The sequence below is a fragment of the Talpa europaea genome (genome assembly GCF_964194135.1).
Source record: "Talpa europaea genome assembly, chromosome: 3".
NCBI classification, from domain to species: domain Eukaryota; kingdom Metazoa; phylum Chordata; class Mammalia; order Eulipotyphla; family Talpidae; genus Talpa; species Talpa europaea.
Window position 1 is genome coordinate 115431796 of NC_140069.1, and position 23821 is coordinate 115455616.

The 23821-nt window shown below is 35.9% G+C and overlaps 1 protein-coding gene across 1 annotated transcript in view; it reads right to left on the bottom strand.

Moving 5' to 3' along the window:
- Positions 1-557: 557 nt before the first annotated feature.
- Positions 558-23821, bottom strand: part of RSBN1L (round spermatid basic protein 1 like) — a gene marked incomplete at both ends in the record, with an annotated part of 54969 nt that continues 31705 nt past the window's right edge. The window contains 6 exons of the mRNA XM_084230174.1: positions 558-1199; positions 1281-1389; positions 4202-4369; positions 6451-6593; positions 8598-8735; positions 18716-19356. Of these exons, the coding sequence (XP_084086300.1) occupies positions 558-1199; positions 1281-1389; positions 4202-4369; positions 6451-6593; positions 8598-8735; positions 18716-19356 (1841 nt within the window). The remainder of the gene's footprint in view (positions 1200-1280; positions 1390-4201; positions 4370-6450; positions 6594-8597; positions 8736-18715; positions 19357-23821) is intronic.

Here is a 23821-nt window from a genome sequence, read left to right on the forward strand (position 1 = left end):
AATTTGTCTTTTTGTAGACTCAACAGAAAACATATTATGAACCTTTATTAAGTGGCTCACATTTCCATATAAATCACACTAAAAAGATTTTTAATAGCTATTTACACTACAGTGCTGACTCGTTTTAAATGACAAACAAAAACAAAAACAAAAACTGGTATAAATAAGCTTTATGGAAAAGCCTTAAATTGTCAAAAAGGAATTCTGGCTCATTATTACCACATATATATATATATATATATATATGCATGTTTGTATATATACATGTATGTATGTATGCATGTTAATGTCAGCTCTATTCTAAAACTTACAACTCCAACTCAAATGATCTTTTAAAAGACTCCTTTTGTTTAAACCTGTAATGTTTACAGTGCATCTGGCCCTAAGTGCTTTGATACTTCACAGTTATGGACAGGCACTGAGGAATGTTACAAAGCTACATAAACTATATTTTATAACAGACTTAGGAGCAAGTCCTTGGCTTGCTTTTAGAATTCATGAATCTTTATTACATTATTAAGTTTAAAAAAAGAAATTGTAAATGGTTATGTACAAATTTAGCATACAATGTCATCATCTTTTCTATCTTGATTTGAATGTGCTGAACTATGTTGTCTTTTATCAACTAAACTTAGGAGATTTCCAGGGCACAATTCTTCCTTTAAATCTTTGTTGCTATTTTCAAATTTAGAGTCTGTATCAATCTTAAATTCTGTAAATTGAACATGGTCCAATTTTGCTTTAACACTCTTGCCATCCATGTTATTCGGTGCTCTAGTCTTTTCAGGAATATAAACATTGATAGCCTCTTCCTTGATTCTTACAGATGCAATAGGTTCATGTTTAATCTGCTGTAATTCATATTTAGGATGAAGTTTGTCTGAAAAAATAGAATCCAAGGAGGTTTTGCTTACAGCACAAGTCATGTTGTCAGTATGAGGTCCAAGAACTGATGATGCAGAATCTGGTAATGTGCCTGTTTCATGAGTAGCTGTAATTTGAGCAGTGCCCTCTTCTGAGTGATATAACTTGAGCCGAACATGCCATGCTAAACTGCATACAGCTGAAACTGTCTTGAACTGATGAACAACATTCCTTGGAATAAAATAAATGTCATTATCATACAGCTGAATTCTGGCATAGCGAATGCCTTCCCTCCTCAGTTGATTAAGTTTTGCATCATCAACCCATTGGACACACTAAAAAAAGAAACAAGAAATACAAGTAAGTCTTTTCAACAATAAAAATTAAACTAAAGATAATAATTGTTTAAAATGTACCTGGGACAGTGGAGGTTCATGTAAATCTAACTGCATTCGTTGAACTACTTCCAAGAAGTCTTCAGCATGAAAACAAATTACATCTTTGGTTATTCGGGATTGATCGGGCCTTACAAAAAAAGAAAGAAAAAAAAAAAGAGTATGAGGAATCTGCTGTGAGGTCCTTGTTAAAGCAAAATAGCCTATGAAGATCAAAGAACTGTCTTAGAATTAAAGTTAAATTGCAGTTAGAAGACCACATTACTTATTTAAATAAAGGAATGATGCCATGAGTTTTGCGTTAAACCTAGATAAAAACAACTCACCTCATTTTATTATAGCTTTTTGTAACCATTATTTTGATAAAGTAAAATAATTTGAACTGGGTAATTATTCAAACAAAAAAGTAAGTCTTAAAGTTAAGATAGTTTATTTCATAAAATTAAATGCAGATGATGAAAATACTATGTAAACATTAGAGGGAAATATGGGGGGAGAGGGAATATTTTCTTCAATAAAGGTATGTAAAAATACATTATCAGCCCAAATTGTTCTTAATAAATTAAAAGACATTCATTAGAAAATTACTAATAAAACAAACTGTGGATATGCTGGGGATAATAATATCTTTGAATATAGCTCTAAAAAAATTCCTAAATTCTTCTATTAATTAGAAATATACAAACACAATTTTACAGAAAATGCAAAAAAAAAAAAAAAAGAAAAAAAAAAGGGAGGGGTCTCCCTGGTGGCCTAGGGGTTAAGTGCTATCACTGCTACGGCCTGAGTTCAATTCCCCAGCAAGGGAGCTAACCCACATATGGCACAGCAGACCTCTCCTATGTATTTCAATAAATACACTTAGCAGTGTACTTCAGTAAAATTTGCCTGTTCTGCTCCCCACTCTCTCTTTGGTGAATCCTCTCATTACCCCTGCCATTCCCTGGACCCCTGTCCTACAATCCAGTTCTACAAAAAAATGGGGGGGTAAAAAAACAAGTATTGGGCCTCCCTGGTGGCACAAGTGGTTAAGCACAGCACTATGAAGCTATCCACAGCCTCTGCAGTACGAGTTCGATCCCCAGCCAGCCAGGAAGCTAACCCACATGGCACAGCAGACCTCTCCTGTCTCAACCACTTGCTCCCCTTAGCAGTGTATTTCAGTCAGTCTGCCTGTTCTGTTCCCTGCTCTGTCTCTGGTGAATACTCTCACCCCCATCCCCACCTCTGGCCTTGCATGCATAAATAAATACATCTTAAAAAAAAATAACTAAGAGCCCAGAAATAAACCCACATTTATGTAGACATGACAAAGGAACACAGACCATGTAAAATAGAGAAAGTCTATTTTAACAAATGGTGTTGGGAAAAGTGGATAGCTACACACAAAAGAATGGAACTTGACCACTAGCTCACACCATATATGGAAATTAATTCAAAATGAATCAAAGACTTGGCTATAATACCTGAAACCATAAAAGACACAGAAAAAAGCACTCTACAACATTGACATCAGTGATGTCTTTGGGGACTATACTGTATATAAGAGCAAAGAAAACAGAAACAAAAATAAACAAATGGAACAACAAGAAAACAAAAAAACTCATCATTAAAATAAAAAGGCAACTGGGGTGCAATTGTCTCCCTGGTGGCGCAAGGGATTAAGACGCAACCTACGAAGCTATCCACTGCCACTGCAGCATGAGTTCTATCCCCAGCCAGGGAGCTACCCACATGGTACAGCAGACCTCTCCTGACTGACCCGCTGATCCCCTCAGCAGTATTTTGGTCAATCTGCCTATTCTGTTTCCTACTCTGTCTCTAGTGAATTCTCTCACCCCCTGCACCTCTGGCCTGTACTCCAGCTCTTGTATGCATAAATAAATAAATCTTTAAAAAAAAAAAAATACCAGCCAGGCAACATGAGTTCCATCCCTAGCCAGGGAGCTCACGCACATGGCAAAGCAGACTTCTCCAGTCTCACCCCAAGCTTCCCTCAGCAGCGTATTTCAGTAGACCCGCCTGTTCTGCTTCCCACCCTGTCTCTGGTGAATCCTCTCATCCCCCACACCTTTGGTTTACCCCCCAGGTCTTGTATGCATAAATAAATCTTTTTTTTTTAAAAAAGGCAATTTACCAAATGGGAGAAAATATTTGCACATTATACATTCAGTAAGGGTTTAATACCCAAAAATCTACAAAGAACTCATACAATGCAACAAACAGAAAACCCAGTTAAAAAAAAAAAAAGGGCAGAGGAGCTAGACAATTCTCCAAAGAAAACACAGTCAATAGGAACATGAAAAAATGCTCATTATCACCTTTAATTAGGGAAATGCAAATCAAAACCACAATGCGATACCACCTTACATCTGTAAAAATGACCCTTGTCAAGAATAGCAATAATAACAAGGGTTGGATAGGGTGTAGAGAAAAGAGAACCCTTGTACCCTGTTGTTGGGAGTGTAGACTGGTAGAGCCCTATATGGAGAACAGTATAGAGGTGTCTCAAAATATGAAAAACAGATCTTTTACATGACTCAACAATCCCACTCCTAGGTATCTTTCCTAAGAATGCAAAAGTACTAATAAGACAATATATGTGCATTTGAGCCTCAGAAAATTAAATGAATATTTTTAAACAGGCATGAACATTTTCATACAAAAAGGAAAAGTACCAAGTGAACATTACTTTTTCTTTTACCTTGTCTTAACCTCTAATTACTTTAGAAAATATAATTATTTGTGAAACCCAAAAAAGACTAAAACTAGATTTTAGCAACTGAAAATCTTCTTTAGTGTAATTATACAATTAAGACATCCAAATACACAAGAAAAAGAAACTTCTTCCCCCATTTAAGGAGAATTACTGAGAAACTTTCAAAGAAAAATTTTAGAAACCAAGAAAACCTTTCATTCAAATAGCAGAAGTTAATATATACCACTCTCCACAGTGCACAGCCTTCAGCACACCAACAGCAGCTGTAGTCTGTCGTTCAAAACCTTGTCCTATGTGATCAGCATGGGCTCTTGTTCTGTCTTCAAAGAGCATTTCACGGGGCTCACTGGTTCGAGGTAGGTACTGCAGATTTTTTATTTCATTGGTAGTTCTGTTAAAAAAATTTTATATTTTGTTTAAAAAACAGAGAGAAAGAGGCAGGCCTATGTATTATGCTTATCTTCAAACATCTGTATTAAAGCACTGAGGTTCAACTGCCTTCAAGCATTTAATAATCACATAATTCAGATGAAGGGAAATTTAAATCCAAATCAAATTCTATTTGTAAAATGCACAAATACAAACAAATGAAACATATAATTCCCCCTCCTTGTTTTTCTAGTATTGTCTCCACAAAAGTGACAGTCATAAGGAAATACACACTTTGATAAGGAACTAAATTACAGATTGACAGAATGTGTGGTTCATCCAGGTTCCCCTGAATCCAGAATCTTTACCTGAAGTTTGGATCTAATCTGTGGAACCATGCCTCTACTCAGATCACATGGCTAACAAGAAGTATATATCTTGAACAAATAACTCTTTAAAATGCATTAACTTTATATTTATAGAACACTGTTATATGCCAGGTACTATCTAGGTACTGGATCCAGTGAGAAAAAAATAGTAGTGAGTAAGACAGACAAGTTCCCTATTGTCTTGGGAGTTTATAGTCTACTGAGAGACAAAAGAAATAAATGGGGGGTCGGGGGTGTAGGGAACAGGCAATAAATACTTTCAGAAAACATTCACGGTTTTTTGGAGGTAGAAAACTTTAGCTTCATCTTAAGGACAGTTATCTCTGTCTCCTCTACTGCTCACTTAGAATCCATATGCTAAGTCCTAAGCACTTAACATCACTTATTGTAGAAACCCTCTCCAGTTTTGCTGGACAGAGGGAAAAGGATGAAAAATAGTTTCTTTGACTGGGAATATATATCTATCTAACTGTTGTTTCCAAAAACAAATCCAGATTACGCCCATAATTTTCTCCTGCTTGCCCTGGTATATCCCTAGGGTCACTCTTCCTTATTAGTTCTCTAATTTCCATTTTCAATCTCTACTACTTTCTTTTTGCACCCCTGCATTACAGTTTTATATATACACAGATAAGATACTTTTTTGCTGTTTGTGATTAATGTTCTACAGTTGTCAGAATGTTAAGATGATGTTGTTTCCTGTAGAAAGCTAACAGGCTTTCAAGCCCACACATATGGTCTCATTTATACCACATTTTAATGAATTAAGACATATAAAGAAAGCATTCAGCACAGTGTCCAGGGCACTGTTCCTAATAGCTGCTCAGAATACAATGTGAAATGAAATCATAAGATGTACCATAAATTATAAGCTCTGAAGTACAGGCAAGTTCCCCAAGAGGCCAGTGAAATACTTTAAATTACATGTAAAAATGTATGTTGTTCTGGGGAGATACTTTCAGGTTTTCAAAAATGAATTATAAGACAAAGTTAAGAACCACTGAGAAACAGACAAGTTTTACCAACTACCTTGTAAAAATTTCTTTTCAAACAAAAATGTTAAGCAGGGCCTCCCTGGTGGCGCAGGGTTTAAAGACACAGTGCTATCACCAGCCACTGAAGCCTGAGTTCTATGCCCAGCCAAGGAACTGACCCATATGGCACAGCAGACCTCTCTTGTCTCACCCACTGCTCCCCTCAGCAGTGTATTTCAGAAGATCTGCCTGTTCTGCTCCCCACTCTGTCTCTGGTGAATCCTCTAATCCCCCGTACCTCTATCCTACACTCCAGTTCTTGTATGCATAAATAAATCTTTAAAAGAAAATAAGCAAATATTTCAAAAGATTACCATTTTATCCAATCTAAAACATAGAGTGTTTTTTTTTCCATTTGTTTAGATCTTATTTTATATTCTCCATAAAATGTTTCAGTTTTCTTAGCACAGGCTCTGAAAATTTCCTGTTAAATTTTTTACTAGTTCATAATGTCTCTATTGAAGACATTTTTTCTATCTCTAATTACAATTTGTCACATATCTACATTTCTCATGTATTATTTGTATTTCATATTTTACCAAAAATTACATCAGTATGTATAAACCGTTTGTTCATTTATATACAGTTACACCCTAAATTTTGTTCTCCTTCTTTTTTCAGCAAACACATAGCCCAACAAAACACCCATTCTCAACAATAAAAACTTGCATCCAACATACCTTTTCCTTTTGAAAGGTGACTTTGGCATATCAGCCACAGGGATCATTTGTTCTCCAGGGCGTACCCACATAATGGGACCATCATCACTATCTTTTCGACTCTCTAATTTTAGACTAGATAGTGTCCCCCATGGCAGTGTACACTAGAGGGAAATAATTACACAGAAATCAGTTATTTTGCAAATGATATTTAAATGTACATTAGAGAATACTGCCCCCTTGACAAACACAGTTTGATATATACCTTTATACTTATACATTGGAAATATGTACCCATATTAAATATACTCCAATATAAATAAAATATTCCTGCAAACTCATCCATTGTTCTTCAAAAAAATTCTATTTCAAACACAGCAAGAAGGTAATTATTGTGTGATGCTTCTGTCAGATATGAGATTCACTGCATTCATCATTTTTCTTCCTTCTAGCAAATGTGGGTCACGAGATATGAGTAAGTCAGCAAAATAGGCATACTAGAATTCTACTTATTAACTACAGAAATGAACAATTGAGGATACCTCAAAATATGGATACTTCTTTAATTAGCTATCATCAAAAACTAACAAAACAAAAAGGAAAATCCAATCAAAATCAAAATTTATTTCTGGTCAGTAGTTTCATAAAGAGGTTGTTAGTCTAAAGTTAGAGATTAAAATCTTTAAAAAGATAAAAAAGATGGCCTCCTTGGCAGCCTCGGGGTACAGTCCCACCAAAACAGTCCACCATGACAGCCTGAATTCATTCCCAGCCAGGGAGCTAATCCACATACATTGCAGCAGATCTCTCCCGACTCACCCTCTGCTTCCCTTAGCAGTGTATTTCAGTAAATCCACCTGTTCTGCTCCCCACTCTCTCTTTCTCTCTAGTGAATTCTCTCACCCTTCACACCACTGGCCTATACACCAGTTCTTCTACGCAAAAATAAATAAAAATCTTAAAAATAAATAAATATAAGAAGAGAGCGCGAGAGAAATGACTACAGGCCACTCACTCACTGTCCATGGAATGATGAGAACCACATTTTTTGTTTTTAAATTCATCCCATACCCTCTTTCAAAAGGGGAGGTTTATCAAGTTAAATTTCTCCAGAAAGGATACATTTAGCTCACTTGCTTTTAAAATTAAAATCTGAAACATATTTAGATAGTGGTACTTTAAAAATACCACTCAAAATAAATATGACTAAATTCCATGAGTTGGGAGACAAAAGAAAGGAACAAAGGTTTAAAAGGAATAAAATAAGTAAATGAAAAACTAGTAGAACTGGGTGAAAAAGACATACACATATGGATTAGAAAACGGAGGAAGCAGAAGTGAAAATAAGAAGAGATGTTCAACAGACTGTCTGTTGAATATTAAACTTGCTGTGTCACATCCTGACCTTTGAATTACTGATTAAATAATTAACCTAACTTCATAGTTCAGAGATTTCTGTCTCAATGGGATAGTCCTAGCAGTACACAAGAAAAAATATTTTCAGGAATGCAGACTTGGGTAGGGGAATCTGGACAGAAATCACTTGAAGAATTTAAAGGGACCCCTTCACGCAGACCAACCTGGGATGTCCCCAATCACATCCTGGTGGTCCTAATTTCTCCCTGACTAGCCTTTTAAAATAAAGCATCCCCATGACCCCAAAAAGAGTATTTAAAGGGATCTTAAAAACTATAAAATATAAACACATAATTTTATGAATGAGGAAAGTGAAGCCCAGAAAGTTTAAATGCTTCCAACCCAGCCAAGAATAGCTAAGATGGAAATACATTTTCCAGGCCAGCTTTCCACAATGCCAAACTGCTGCTCCCTGGTCCTAAACACTTAATTTTGTAAGCATCCACATCTTAAATCCTCTGGTACTTATTGTTTATAGAGCTGATAAACAAATGGAACAGAATTTTATAAAGTGACAGTGTCAAGTGTTATTTTCTGGTCCACTGCTTAGTTTTCCCATTATAATCAGTACCTGAGAAGTCATGCACACACACCATATAAGAATTACTTTGAGATTCTCACCTATTCTTTACTTTCCCTTCAATTCAAATGAAATAAAAATTTGTATAATTCTGAAACAGCCATTATTTACATCACCTATTGGATAAAAGTAATACCCACATTTCAGATTGCTTAATATTATTTTCTCTTACTTTTAAAAATGGTGAGTCTTCTAGCATATCAAGGAACTCAGGGAAGTAGTCTCCTACTTCTTCATCAACTGCTCCAACCAAGCTGATCTGTCTCATTGGGCCAGCTCTGTAAGTACCATGAGAATATGTTCTTTTTACCTGAAGGACAGGGATTGAATTAAAAGGTATACATAAGATACTGCTTGCAGTTGTATAACATTAAATTATATTGCCACAAGACAAAAAAAGCCTTAAAACAATAAAAAAATATGTAAGGGCCTCCCCAGTGGCACAGCGGTTGAGCGCTGGGTTGCGAAGCTGCCCACAGCCTCTGCAGTCCGGTTCGATCCCCCGCTGCTCCCCGGCCACCGGGTGAGGGTCCCACATGGCACGCAGACCTCTCCTGCCGCCCGCTGCTCCCCTCAGCAGTATACTTCAGTCCTTCTGCCTGCTCTGCTCCCCTCTCTGGCTCTGGTGAATTCTCTCACCCTCCCTGCGCTTCTGACTGTACCCAGTGCTTGTATAAATAAATAAATAAATCTTTAAAAAATAAATACATATTTAAAAAAAATATGTAAGACATTAAGAAAATCTGCACTAACTCAAGCTATTTTACTTTCTCTAGTTATTTCTACTCAGTACTTATGAAAATGACAATTGAAATTTTAAAAAGCATAATTCTAAATAACTAACTTACATGAAGTTCCCTTTTAGATCTATAATGCCACTGAAATTACATTTAAAAGTTTATATCTCTAGGGCCTCCCCGGTGGCGCAGCGATTGAGCGCTGGGTTGCGAAGCTGCCTGCAGCCTCTGCAGCGCCGGTTCGATCCCCGGCTGCTCCCCAGCCACCGGAGGAGGGTCCCACATGGCGCGCAGACCTCTCCTGACGCCCGCTGCTGCCCTCAGCAGTGTTCTTCGGTCCTTCTGCCTGCTCTGCTCCCCGCTCTGACTCTGGTGAATTCTTTCACCCTCCCGCGCTGCTGACTATACCCAGTGCTTGTATAAATAAATAAATAAATCTTTAAAAAAAAAGATTTATTTAAAAAAAAAAGTTTATATCTCTATATGCCTAAATGGTTCATAATCTTACCAGAATTTTCAAAAGTAGACCCCTTGAAAAAGTTACATTTAACAAACACTAGTAGTCTGTTGAAAAGATCACCAGGAATGATCTTGTCATCTAAATTGTATCAATATTTTTTAATATCCACATTTCTATGATTAACTCCAGTGAAAAACTACTAGAGATTGAGAAAGAAGTTCTAGGACACAAATCTACCTTTGCTATCTACCAGCTGTATGATTTTCAGAAATCACTTATTCTTTGAGTTGTAGTTTCTTCATTGGAATGATTTATTTCAGATTGCTGGAGGACATTTAATAGTCACCCATATGGGGTATATCATTCAAATATCAAACAAAATATAACAGCCTACATCTGAAGAATCATTGGTATGTGAATTTTCACAAGCACATTTAAATCCTTCAATGAAATCTATGACTTTTCATATATTAACACTAGTAAACAAGAGTCTCCTAAAAGTAAAACAACTTCCTCTCATAAAAATCTTTGAGGAAAATCCTAATTATTGTTTTGGTATTTTCTGGATTTGCCTCTAGAGCCACTATAACTTTTGGGGAGATCAAATTATCTGTTTTCCAGGGGCTATCCCAGCTTGAAAATTGAATGTCCTGTATCCCAGGCAAACCCAGATGGTTTACCTTTTGTCACATCATGAACAAAGCCTCTATATATTCACATCACAAGTCAAATTATCATAATGGCAGTTGGCACAGAGAGTACTGTTGTTTAATGAAGTATTTAAGTTGTAACCCACATATTTCCAAAACACTGACAATAAAAATTGTATCATAATAGAATGACCTAAGACATTACAGAATTTTATTTTCTATCATATTCAGCTATACAATATGATACATTAATTCCCTAATGAGTTTATTGGAATTCTAAGCTTAAATTTTCACAACTATTACAAATTCATTTCTTAGAAACATCCCCAAGTTACAAAAAATTGGGGGTTCCATATCCCCATTTTGTACTGATGGTCTCTAGCAAAGCTAAGAATATCAATGTGAAATTTTGCAGATATACCAGGATTGTTATTTAACGTTACTGCTATGCTCGCTTTGACAGCACATATACTAAAATGTTACTGCTGCTCATTGATCCTAAGTTTGTAACCTCAGTTTTGGATTTACAAGTCACCACTTGACTTAAGACAAACCTCAGGGAAGGGAAGTAATAATTCTACTTTAGACATTAAGTAAGTTCTCTTTGTCTCGTATTTTCCTTATCTTGTTTAACTGAGAGAACTTATGTAAATCACTAACTAGTTTTAACAAAGTCAAAATCAAATAAATCCTTGTCACCTAACTGGTTCATTTTACTACATGACAACATCAACGTGATCAACTAAATAATTCAGGTAGGGAGAAATTTTCGGTGAGCAAATTCTTCTAAAATACTAACTGCAGCTCAATTTATGAGCTCTTCCAAAGACATGACTGACTTGAACCTTTTAAAACAAAAGTCAAATGCATGGATAGTCCACTGGTATTTTTACCAAGAATATGTGAAAGAATTAAAATACATGCATGCAAAAGACACACCAATAACAAAAAAGAAGGCCCGTTAAGTCTCGCTGGTGGCACAGGGGATTAAGTCTCAGCTCTCTGAAGCTATCGGGAGCCACTACAGCATGAGTTCAATCCCCAGCCAGGGAGCTGAACCACATAAGCACAGCAGACCTCTCCTGTCTCGCCCACTGCTCCCCTCAGAAGTATATTTCAGTAGATCTGCCTGTTTTACTCCTCACTCTATCTCTGGTGAATCCTCTCAGCCCCCACACCTCTGGCCTACCCCCCAGTTCTCACATGCATAAACATATAAATTTTAAAAGAAAATTAAGTAATATAGACTCTACTTGTTGGAGCATAAATGCCATATTTCAGTCTTTGTAGTTACTAATTGCCACTACATGACAAATATTAAATGTAAAATTTACTTATTCACATCATCTGCTATAATAAATGGCAAGGTCTCACTTGCTTTTCACCAAAATGTGCTAAAACATAAAGTCAAGTCTAACTTGTCCACTATTAAAACCAAAAGTAAACTTCTACTAGAAAGGTTATTTATAGAAACTATGTTCTTTTATGTTTAAAACAAAGTAGCAATTTTCTTATAAAACATTTATTCTCCAATACTAAAGAAAATACTCTGATAACCCAAGAGGATAGACAGAATATATTTAAATTTAAAACTCAGTTTAAAATGTTAAATTGAAATCATTAAAATCTTAGTTTGTAAAAGCAACAAATAAGGAAATACTCTAACTTTTAATTACATTTTATTTTAACCATATTTTATGGCTAAAAACATCATTTAACACAACTTTCTATCTTATTAACCCAAAACTTCACACATAAGCTAAGCCAGCTAGAGCCATTAATTTAATGTTTTAAACATGGCAAATTACGCATTAACAGTGTATTCAAATTCAAAGAGTATATTTCATGATGAAATATGTGGATGACACTCAAACTGTTAAAATCCAAATTCATAATCCACAAAATTTTCATAAAAAATTATTTCTTGATTCAAAAGATATCTGTTTTACTGCAATACTATACAGCAAATATATAGTTTCCACTATTACATGGAATAAAAGTAAATCTAGAGTACCACAAAAAAATAAAACCTTTTTCCAAAATTCATCTATCCAACAATTATAGTTCAAGTGCAGTGGAGCAGGGCAATGGAACAGGAAAAAGCTGAAAGACTCTGAACAGCCAATGCCAAAGACCATGATTCATGATTCTCACTTGTATGTAATTCTAATTATTCTCTAAAATCATAAAGGATGGAAATCTACAAAAAATTTTTTTTAAAGATTTATTTTATTTATTCAAGAGCTGGTGTGCAGGCCAGAGTCGTGGGAGGATGAGAGGATTCACCAGAGACACAGTGGGGAGCAGAACAGGCAGATCTACTGAAATACACTGCTGAGGGGAGCAGTGGGTGAGACAGGAGAGGTCTACTGCACCATGTGATCTCCGTGGCTGGCCAGGAATCGAACCCCTGCTGCAGAGGCTGCGAACAGCTTCATAGGGCTGTGTTCAACCCGCTGCACCAACGGGAAGGCCCGAAATCTACAAATTTTAAGGTGGAAGAGGAAAAAATGCAAGCACAGCTACAACTCCCTGTAGGCATCAGTATTGTAACACTATAATGACAAACCAGATTGTAAATAAACAGTAAATTATGTAGAATACGTGCCCAGTAAAAAGGATGCCTTGATTAAAACCTGGTACTTAAAACTATATACTTCCATTATCTAGAAAAATAACTTACTTGGAAAATCTCACACCCTGATGATACCTGGCATGAGATTGCTATATTTGGTCCTAATCACTTCAGTAAATATTAACCAAACCATCTGATTCAGTTAAAAAAAATTATTCTGAAAAACTCAAACATACCATTGCTTTAAAACATTTCATATATGCTTACTAAAGGAAAAATGCAGGGTTACAAAGAGTTACACATTTGTTCATCCCAATTTAGGTACAGTACTCTCAAAATAACACAATAGATAGGAATGATACATAATTTGCAAAAGTTTGTATTTAAAAAGTAAGTTTAAGTTATAGTGTTTTTAAAAACAAAATGTAATTTCTTCCCTACACTCCCCACTCCCAAAAAAATCCATTGCCATTATGACTGCAATTTTGCTTTCCCCCTTATATATTCTCTACAAATGTTATGAAGGGAAAGGGAAAAATGCAGAAAATAGGAGATTTCTTGTACCCACTACAAAAAAAGTCAACAAAATCTCAAGAATTTTGGTTAACAGGAATTGAACTATTTAGTTAAATCTTGTTAAACTTATCTCCTATTGCTATTCCTCATGCAATCTTAAAAAAAAAAAAAAAACGGGTTTAAAAAAAAATCTTATGATTCTGAGTCTTACTTGCTACAAAAAGAATAAAAACAGCTTTCCTAGCAGGAAATACAGTAAAAAAAAAAAAATCTTAACATTTAATATTGCTTTTTCTAATTTAACTTTTTTTAAAAAAGCTGCAACACACGAAGATGCAAATACGGTAATAAGTAATTCAAAAACCATTAAGAACGACTCACTTGAAACAACTTGCTAGTTCCTAAGATATATTCAATGCTCTGCCAGTCCCTAGAAAGAAAATCCCCTCGCCCAGTAAGTTTGGAAAACCCCACCTGTTCATGGGGTTCAACACACACATAGACTATTAAAGCTTCTTCTAATACATAAGAATATCTTATTGAGCTCAACATTATACTATTTTAGTTTCAAAATCTGTTTATTCCTACAGGTGTTTTTTTTTTTTTAAAGATTTATTTATTTATCTATTTATTTATTTATTTATTTATTTATACAAGCACTGGATATAGTCAGAAGCTCGGGAGGGTGAGAGAGCCAGAGCGGGGAGCAGAGCAGGCAGAAGGACCGAAGTACACTGCTGAGGGGAGCAGCGGGCGGCAGGAGAGGTCTGCACGCCATGCGGGACTCTCCTCCAGTGGCCGGGGAGCAGCCGGGGATCGAACCAGCGCTAAAGAGGCTGCGGGCAGCTTCGCAACCCAGCACTCAACCGCTGTGCCACCGGGGAGGCCCCCTACAGGTGTTTTAATATCTCTCTCAACATCCCGAGATATTAAAAGGCAGCACAGTATATTACTATACTTTATTAGTGATCCATAATATATAATATGTAAGAAAGACATGTTTCTGTCTAGTATCAGCATCAATCTAAAGAAAATAGAAAAGTAAATAGTTATTAGGGCCTCAAATTGAGAGGGAAAGGGCAGAAGATACCGTTGGTTCAATTCTGCTGGGTTTGGGGTGGAGGACGGGGGCAGAGAGGAAAGAAAGAGTAATTTCAAGCACACCGCCTTCTCAAGGCGGCCGGCTGGGCCACTGCAATGAGTGTGCCACAAGGGGGAGCCATCCCCCCATCACACATGACCCATTCTTTCAAATCAAAATCACTATTTTATTTAAAAAATACCTATATAATGTCAAATAAAAAAGAATAAAAATGTTATATTTAAAAGTAATATAGTAAAAGGGGGGAAGCTCCTTTTACAATTATATCATCTGCCATACTATTTTATATAGAGCGGTTCATAAGCATTTAAAGCAGATGTGACAGGAACAACTGGTCAAAATGCAAATTTAGTCCTGGCAAGCAATGATTCAAAGATGGCATATAAAACCATCTTTACTGACCCAGTACAGTGAATGACCACAGCATAAAGTCAACAATTGTTTAGTTTTCATTTTGCACAGAGGCAATGCTTGGCTATCAGATCAGATTTAATAACTGTCTCACTATTAAAATATTAGACATTTAATCAATGCTTAATACCTTGATATAAGTTATTTGGTATGAAAAACTTAGTACCAGGATAAAATGAAAAACAAAATTTAGAGATGGGGGAGGGAGTAGCGAGAAGACAACTGCTTCAGTTTTCACATTCATGCATCTCTTATCTATAGGGCTTAGAACATCTGAAATTTCATTTATTCCTTGAAATGTAAAACTCCTGTCTTACTTGTCTTTTTGTTTCCCTCAAAAAAAGGAGATCATCAAGGGCATAGGGGAACAATAAATATCTGAACAAATATTTGAACAAAACAGAGACAGTAAGAAGAAATGAGGACAGTTATAGATGTAGAAGATTGCAAATGTCCAAAAATCTTCCCAAGTCTGTATGCTGACTTCTGAGTCATGTGACTATACCACTTCTACCATCATTTCACCAAGAAGTGAATCTGGCCACGAATACCTCTGATCATTACGAAACTCAACACCAACAGAGTCATGCACCTTTTTTTTTTTCCCCCTTTCTGCTCTAAGGAATTCTGCATCTACCACCATGTGTATGAGTGCAAGCTAGGCACTACTGAAGAGCGAAATGGGACCATTAACACCAATGACACTGCATCAACTGTCAAGACATATAAGAGAATCCCCTAAAATGAACGGATCCATCTGCCAACTACTGTAACAGAGGTTGTCCACCCTACTGTAACAGTATTTCATTTCCTTTTATGGCTGAACAATATTGCATTTTGTGTCTTCAATAAAATGAAAGCTGTTGTAATACTGCATACCAACTCTATTTTTATAACCTGCTATACAGCAAAACTACGACTGGTACCCTTCTCTTTCCATCTATCCCATCTACTATCCACACTAACTCAGTCACAACTCACTACATTGATAATAAACTATTATTACAATTTAAACTTGGAAGAAAAAGTCCCACATTCAGGGCAACAAAAGTCTCAAGTTGTAAGTTGGTTTAGCTCTTACTATGTTTCCTGTCAGTCAATGTATTTCACAAAGCATTTTCCAAATAAAAAATTATAAAAAAAAGATTTAAAAATCATTTCCTAGAGCGATTCCACAAATTGGGTTATATGGTTGTGGGTTGTTGTTTTTTGTTTTGTTTTGTTTTTACTGAGAAGCAGCCAAGAAATCAGAAATAAAGCTAAGCTACAATAAGTATGCTAATTTTTCTTGTACTGCCTTTTGGATCACATTAGTTTCAGATAATCAGCTACTAAAAACAAACCTAAGGCTACCTCCTGGTCCACAGAAAACAACTCTGTTTGTCTTACAAGAGACAAAGATGCAGCTGTCTGGGCAGAATGGAGAAAATATAAAATTTCAAATATTTAGCTTCTCACTAAATATTATGTCATCGTAGGAATTACTGGATCTAGAGGATCTAGGGAAAAAGGAACAGACAGTTTCCTTGCAACAGGCAGCCTTCTGTCTTTAAGTCTGTAGTTAAAGAAGCAAAAGTAGTCTCTGCAGTTGACAGATCAGGCAGATATGGGACCACAGCCATAAGCTGGTAACAAAAAAGATGCCTCTGGGACCTCCCCTGGTGGCGCAGGCAGATGAGCGCAGCGCTGTGAAGCTGTTCATAGCCTCTGCAGCGCCCGATAAGGCCGGTGGGTGAGGATCCCACATGGCCAGGCAGACCTCTCCTCCTGTCTCATCCGCTGCTCCCCTCAGCAGTGTATTTCGTCCGTCTGCCTATTCTGTTCCCCGCTCTGTCTCTGGCGAATACTCTCACCCTCCCGGACATCTGGCCTGTACCCTGGTTCTTGTATAAACAAATAAATCTTAAAAAAAAAAAAAAAAAGATGCCTCTGCCTAGTTTCTTCTGTGCAGTACAGATACCAAGGACCAAGTGGTGATGCCACCAGGACAGGACTTGAGACGGACAACCTCGCCTCACATTGCTAAAACTAACAAGTCCCAACATCTCATTTTACTTAAAAACAAAAGCACAATTTTCACATAGTTAAGATAATAAAAATTATCATTTAATAAAAAAATTGAAAAGCAAATGTAAGTATTATCACATTTAAAAATTAACTGAAAAAAAAAAGGCAGCAGGAAAGTATGTACTATAGTGGGAATGGTAGTCAAGAGGCATAAAACATAAAACCTTGTATCGCCTAGCAGATATATAATGAAGGACAAGTAAATTATCTAGTAATGAAGGATTTAACAGCAAGTTATTTCTCTCTCATTATACCTGCTTCCTCATTGCTGAAATTGGATTGTACTGAGGTTAAATGAGCTATTATATACCAAGTGCTTAGAGTACTTCTTAGCACAGTTAGTATTCAATAAATAGACATTATTACTAGATACCAGTCTCGTTCCATCACTAAACTGAGGTATAATCTTCGATAAATTACAAAGTATTTTATAAAATGACAGAAAATAGAAGTTCTACAACTCTCTTTCAGCTCTAAAAAATATTCAAATTCCATAAGTCACACACATTCATTAAAACTTTAAATGCTACTATACTTTCCAGACAACAGAATATAATCTATAACACACTGTGGATTAAGGGGGTTGGTATGTATGGATATGATTACATTCAGACTATTGTCTAAGGTGAAGACTATCATCTGAGCATGTATAAAGAAATGAAATGTACTCAGAATATGAGAAAAGCATCCTGGGTGAATATTAAGGGGATTGTGTTCTACACCTGGCACTGCTGCCAACCTTGAAATAATAAGTTACTCCTATCTATGTCTGTTTGCTTACCTGTAAACTCGGAAAAGTTGGGATAAATGATCACTTAAATCCCTTTGCAAATTTCTTCAAAAGACAAAAGACTTACTTTCTTTCCTCATTCCAAACTAGGCCCTGATTTCAGTTGGTGTCAAAAGTGCTGGCCTTTTAGATGGGCCCATATTCACTTTCAGGAATTGAGCAAACTCAACTCTGCCTCTGCTTTTCAAAATAATGTTTATTCTATATCCTAGAGAAGAGTAGGATAAGGAAATTAGCTGAATATATGCATTGATATGCTAATTTCCTCACACAGTCACACAATTAATGGATAACTCCTTTGTTCCAACACATATAATAGCCAGTATTTATTTAACATGTACTATGTGATAGGATCCGGCACTCAGCAATTTTAAAGCATTATCCCAAATAAGGATAATTTTAGGTCATTTTCAGAACTATTACAGAGACTGGAAAATACATGGTTTACTTCCCTTAATTATATCTAAGAAAAATCCATACCAAAAAAATCCTGTCTTATTTCCTTAATTATCTTTAAGAAAAAATCAGGTTAAGTAGAAACTGAAATTTAAACTCTGATGTTCACATCAGGAAAACAATATAGGGTCTCCCAGAGGTTAAAGACACAGTGCCATCAAGCTATCCGCAGCCACTGCAGCATGAGTTTGATCCCAGCCAGGGAGCTGACCCACATGAAGAGCAGACCTCTCTTGTCTGGCCTGCTGCTCCCCTCAGCAGTATGGATCCACCTGTTTGCTCCTCACTCTGTCTCTGGTGAATCCTCTAAGCCCCCGCACCTCTGCCCTACATCCCAGTTCTTAAATGCATAAATAAATAAAAACAAATCTTAAAAAAATAATAAAGTAATAAATTCTTAATACTCCCAAAAGGTTTCATTATATTCTTACCTTTTTATTTCAAACCTATAGCAAATCGAGAAGCAAAAAACAGAAACTTTCTAAAACATATAATTTTTTTTTTAAACAACTAAAAAACCTCTTACCTGAGCATGAAAATTGGACATAGTCGTTGTCTCTATATCCTTCTTTCCTAATATCTCCATTTTCACTGGTGAATTGGGAAAATTAAATGAAAAGTAGTCTAAAAAGTCAGGTAAATAAGTAGCTGCCCCATGAACAATACCCATTACATAGAAAGCTGCAGAGTTTTCATTTTCACTGAACACTAGACCCACAAATTCTTCTGCAAACCTCTCCATCTCCACAGGAGACAGATGGGAGAGTTCATTACTGTAGGCGTGAATAACTGATGCACCTCCATTAGGCTGGTGCTCAATATGAATGAGTTGTTTGAACTTCAAAGTGTCCAACCTTTTGAGGTTATTCTGAACCCTTGGCTCCTTTAATGAAACAAATGGAAATTCACTGTTCTCTGGAATTTTGGAATCATAGTTCTTGGTATCCAAATTCTTTCCAAGGTAATCCTTTATGTTATCATTTAGGATGCCTTTGGCTTCTTGTTCTTCAACATCAGAGAGTAATCCTGAGCAAATGGTTTGAATAGATTTGCTATACATTTTTGGACGCTTCCGTTTTTCATTCTCTTTGTGTTTCTTTTTCTTTTTCTTCTTTACCTTTTTAATTTGTAAGTCTTCTACATTTGTTTTTGGTTTCTCCTTCCCACCTGTTGGGAAAAATTTTTTTTGAAACTCCGTATTTTAGTTACTTTAAAAAAAGCCATGCTTTAGGAACTGTTTTGAAATAAATAAGCTAAGTTTACTCAGAACTAGGTTTATATTTGGGACTCATTTTACATGGTATTAATAATCATAATTTAGTCAGTTTCCCCCCTCCTCCCACACACATGGAGGCGCTTGGGACAGATTGTACCATTCTTAGATGTACCAATCAGTGTTTGCTGAAGTAATGAAATGAATGAATGTTTTATAGAAAACATAATCTTTACACTTTACAGGTATAAAATCAGAAACAGAAAGTTGAACAAAGTTCAATACGAATGATACCTTCAAATTATTTTTAGTTCTATCAATTTTACTTTATATAAATTCATAAAAATTCTATCTACATGGAAAGATTTATAAATCACAGAGAGAATAATTACATAATATAACAGCAACAAACATAACAATTCCTTAACTTTTTACCATATTACCTCCTTAGTAAACTACACTTGCATCTAAAATGGGCCATTTAAGTTCACCAACGTTCACAAGTTCCCAATGAAGTTCCAAAAAGGTACCACAAAGGAGATAATGAAATTACAATAATCTCATGTACTAAATTCAAATGATGCCTGCATACTAGTAAAGAGATTAACAAAAAAGTCCAAAAAATAAAACAGTAATCCACAGTGGCTATACATCTATAGAATCTAAATGTACATATAAACACTTAACATTATCACAGTATATTTAATTCTATCAGAAAAACAAAAAAGGAAACATCCTTACAAGAAAATACTATGCTTTCTAAAATAATATAAATTAATTATAGTTGAGAAAAGAAGGTATTCACAATTTCCACCTGTTAATACTTTTATAGCTTATCTGTCATGAATTAAATCCTCCCAACCTGCTTCCTTGCCTACATTTTTCCATATTCACATAGCTTTTATTCTTTTCTGTACCCAGTGAGGGAGAGGCCCTGTCTACTTTCAAAGAGTAAGTCCCTCTCACCAAACCCAAAAACCTTAAATGTTGTCTCCTCTTGACAAACTTCTCATGAAGTACAACCTACATCCAGTGTTTTCTCTTATTATCTTATTTTTAGTCCTTAAATTCTGGGTCTGCCATAATAAGAATACTCAAATTTACTTTCCTAGAATGTTCAACTCTCAAATCCAATGATATTCTCTAGAGCCATTCTTTTTGAGCTTTTAAAAGTTTAACAGAATTACCGAGCTCAACCCTGATATTTACTTCCTTGATACAACTAAATTTTTAGTCTAAGAGCCCATGACTATCTCTCATTCTGAATGCTAGAGCCACACTGATCTTTTTATAATTTACATATGTATTGTTTTGAACATATTCATCCTTTGACTCAATTACTGTCAAGTCACTCCAATGCCTACCAAATAAAATATAACCCTTTCAGTTTGAAATCCAAAAACAATGCCTTCAAGTATCTTATAAATAAATCTTTAAAAAAAAGAAATATATTAAATTCATACTTTCTACCTAATTACAAAATATCAAAATAGCAGCCTGAGATTATATCTTAAAAACAAAATAAATGAAAAAAATTCAAACAGGAAGTTAATCAAAATGGAAAGTGAAAAAAAGGTTTATATTTAAGCAATCCAAATGAGGCAAGGAAAAAAAGACAGCAGTAAAATAAAATATAGAACTTAAAAGAATTTGAAGGACCTAACTGTAATTAGTAACTAAACTGAAAATATACGTAAAACTGCACAAATAAAATGGTTTGACAAAATAAACAATTTAATTTGAGTGAAAATGTTTAATATCCTATTACATTTATGTCCAACACATTTTTAAAAGTAAAGTCAAAACTGAAAATATCCAGTCATTACAATACATGTTACTTTGAAATAAAGTAAGTACAACAGTCTATGTATTTCCTAGTCATGAAGATGGGCAAAAATAGTAGTATGATATAATCAGAAATTGAAAAACGCAAATAATAAGCAATCAGCCAAGAAAGTCTTATAGTCAATATCAAGAAATAAAATTCCCATGACAAACTACTCTTACTTAAATATTAAAGTAAATACAGTGTGCAGAAAGAGTTACCGTAACAGTCAGGCCTGAGAATACTACCCTTAGAAAAACCTGCTTGGCAAGGCTGGTCCTTGGCTAGTATCTGAAAGTGTGTATTTCAGAAAGGCTCCCACCATTCCCTGACAAGAGTGGTTCACTGTGGCGAAACTATCTGTGCAAACAATATGGTTTATGTTGAGCACCTGTTCTCCTTCTAGGAATCTGCAATTTTGGTATACACTAGACAGAGGTAGTACACCCTCTATGACCAGTACTCAGTAAAACACTTCATTTATGTTGTCACAATTTACTGCTGGAAGAATTAAGTGTATCCTGTGTGTCTCTACTAGGTACAGGATTGTTAGAAGCTTTATGCCTGTTCTCCATCCATTTGCATTGCACATGTGTCCGCCTTTTCTCTGCTGATTTTCCCTTGTATCCTCTACTATAATAAACCACAGCCACAAAGATAATTATATATGTTGAGTCCTGCGAGTCCTCCTAGCAAATCTTCAAATCTGCAGGTAGTCTTGGGGACCTCCAATGGACACAAGTAAAAGGCATTCCTTACATTTAAACCAAGTGAGGCACTAGATATTCACTAGATAGTCTTCACTAGAAAGATATTTAGAGATGTTCCCGGTGGTGCCAGGGGTTACGTCACAGCACTATGAAGCTATTCGCAGCCACTGCAGCACTAGTTCAGTCCCTGGCTGGCCAGGGAGGTGATCAACATGGTGCAGCAGATCTCTCCTGTCTAGCCCGCCGCTGCCCTCAGCAGTGTATTTCAGTAGATCTACCTGTTCTGCTCCCTACTCTGTCTCTGGTGGATACTCTTAACCCCAGCTCCTCTGGCCTGTACCCCAGCTCTTACATGCATAAATAAAGAAATCTTTAAAAAATTTTTTTTCAAGTTCTATATAATCTTTCATTTCCTGTCTTGCAATAAATATAAAATACAGTAGCTTTATATGTAGAAAATGTAAATACATTAGGGAAATATGACTATTTTGAATATTGATGTTCTCTTATACTAAAAATATAAAGTACACATTACTCTAAATCTGTAATTTTTCAGAGTCCGACATATCAGACCTATTTTTTTTAAATTTTTTAAGGATCTGTTAAGTACACATAACAGAAAAAAACAGAACTGCTGTCTAAATAATTTGCACCCTTAAAAAAGATAAGGCTGCTGGAGCCCTTCCCCACAAATACATGTACATAGTAGATTCCAGGCACACACACATACAAGGTATCACAGAAATACACATGCAGAGAGCCAGAGGATGAGAGAGAGAGGGACACACAGTCAGAGAGAAAGATACTCAGAAATAGAAAAAAGTTCCCACACAGACACAGATTAAAAACAAAAACAAAAACCAGCATGTGTTGTTATTAGCTGTTATGGGGGGGAAATCTCAAAAATCACAAATACACTGGCATTAATTTCCACCACTAATTTTAGTATACTTTTTTGTGTAAGAACGGAAGAGGGCCTCCCTGGTGTTGCAAGGGGTTAAGATGCAGACTATGAAGCTGTCCACAGCCTCTGCAGCACGAGTTCGATCCCTAGCTGGCCAGGGAGCAACCCACATGGCGCAGCAGACCTCTCCGTCGCCTGCTGCTACCCTCAGCAGTGTACTTCAATCATCCTGTTCTGTTCCCCACTCTGTCTCTGGTGAATTCTCTCACGCCCCCAACACCCGCACCTCTGTTCTGTGCCCCAGCTCTTGAATGCATAAATAAATCTTAAAAAAAAAAAAAAGGGTAAGAACGGAAAAAATGAAAGTTGCCCAGAAAAAAAAAATCATATCTAATATGGGAATTTATATAATGCCATTATTTTACGGTAGGAGGCAAGTGGTAATTAGCTTTCAACCGTTGGCCTTTGCAAAACAACTCTAATTCTTTTGCACTGCAATATTTTTACTCTTCTTGCATGAATTATCTACCTGTGACCTCTAGTACCCTACCAGTAACCTTGTACATTGGCTTCTTTTAACCCACATTCCACCTGCACACCAGCAAGCTTCTTTGATAAGCTATAATGACAAAAATTTAATCATAACATCTATGTTCTTGAAACATTACCAATAAACATAAAAATGGTTAGAACATAAGAGTGGACTCAGAAAATATAGCTGGTAGACAACAGATACAAAGGGATGAGTTAAGTAATTTGTTTCAAATTTATCTTCCTTTAAACTATTTCTAATAAAGCAAATAATCCTACTTTGTCAGTGAAAAAGCATTTACAAAACTTCTGCATTAATTGTATATACAGGCCTCCCTGGTGGCACAAGGGTTTAAGTAGGGGCACTGTGAAGCTATCCGCAGCTATTGCAGCACTGCAGCATAGAGTTCAATCCCCGGCCAGCCAGGGAGCTAAGCCACAAGGTGCAG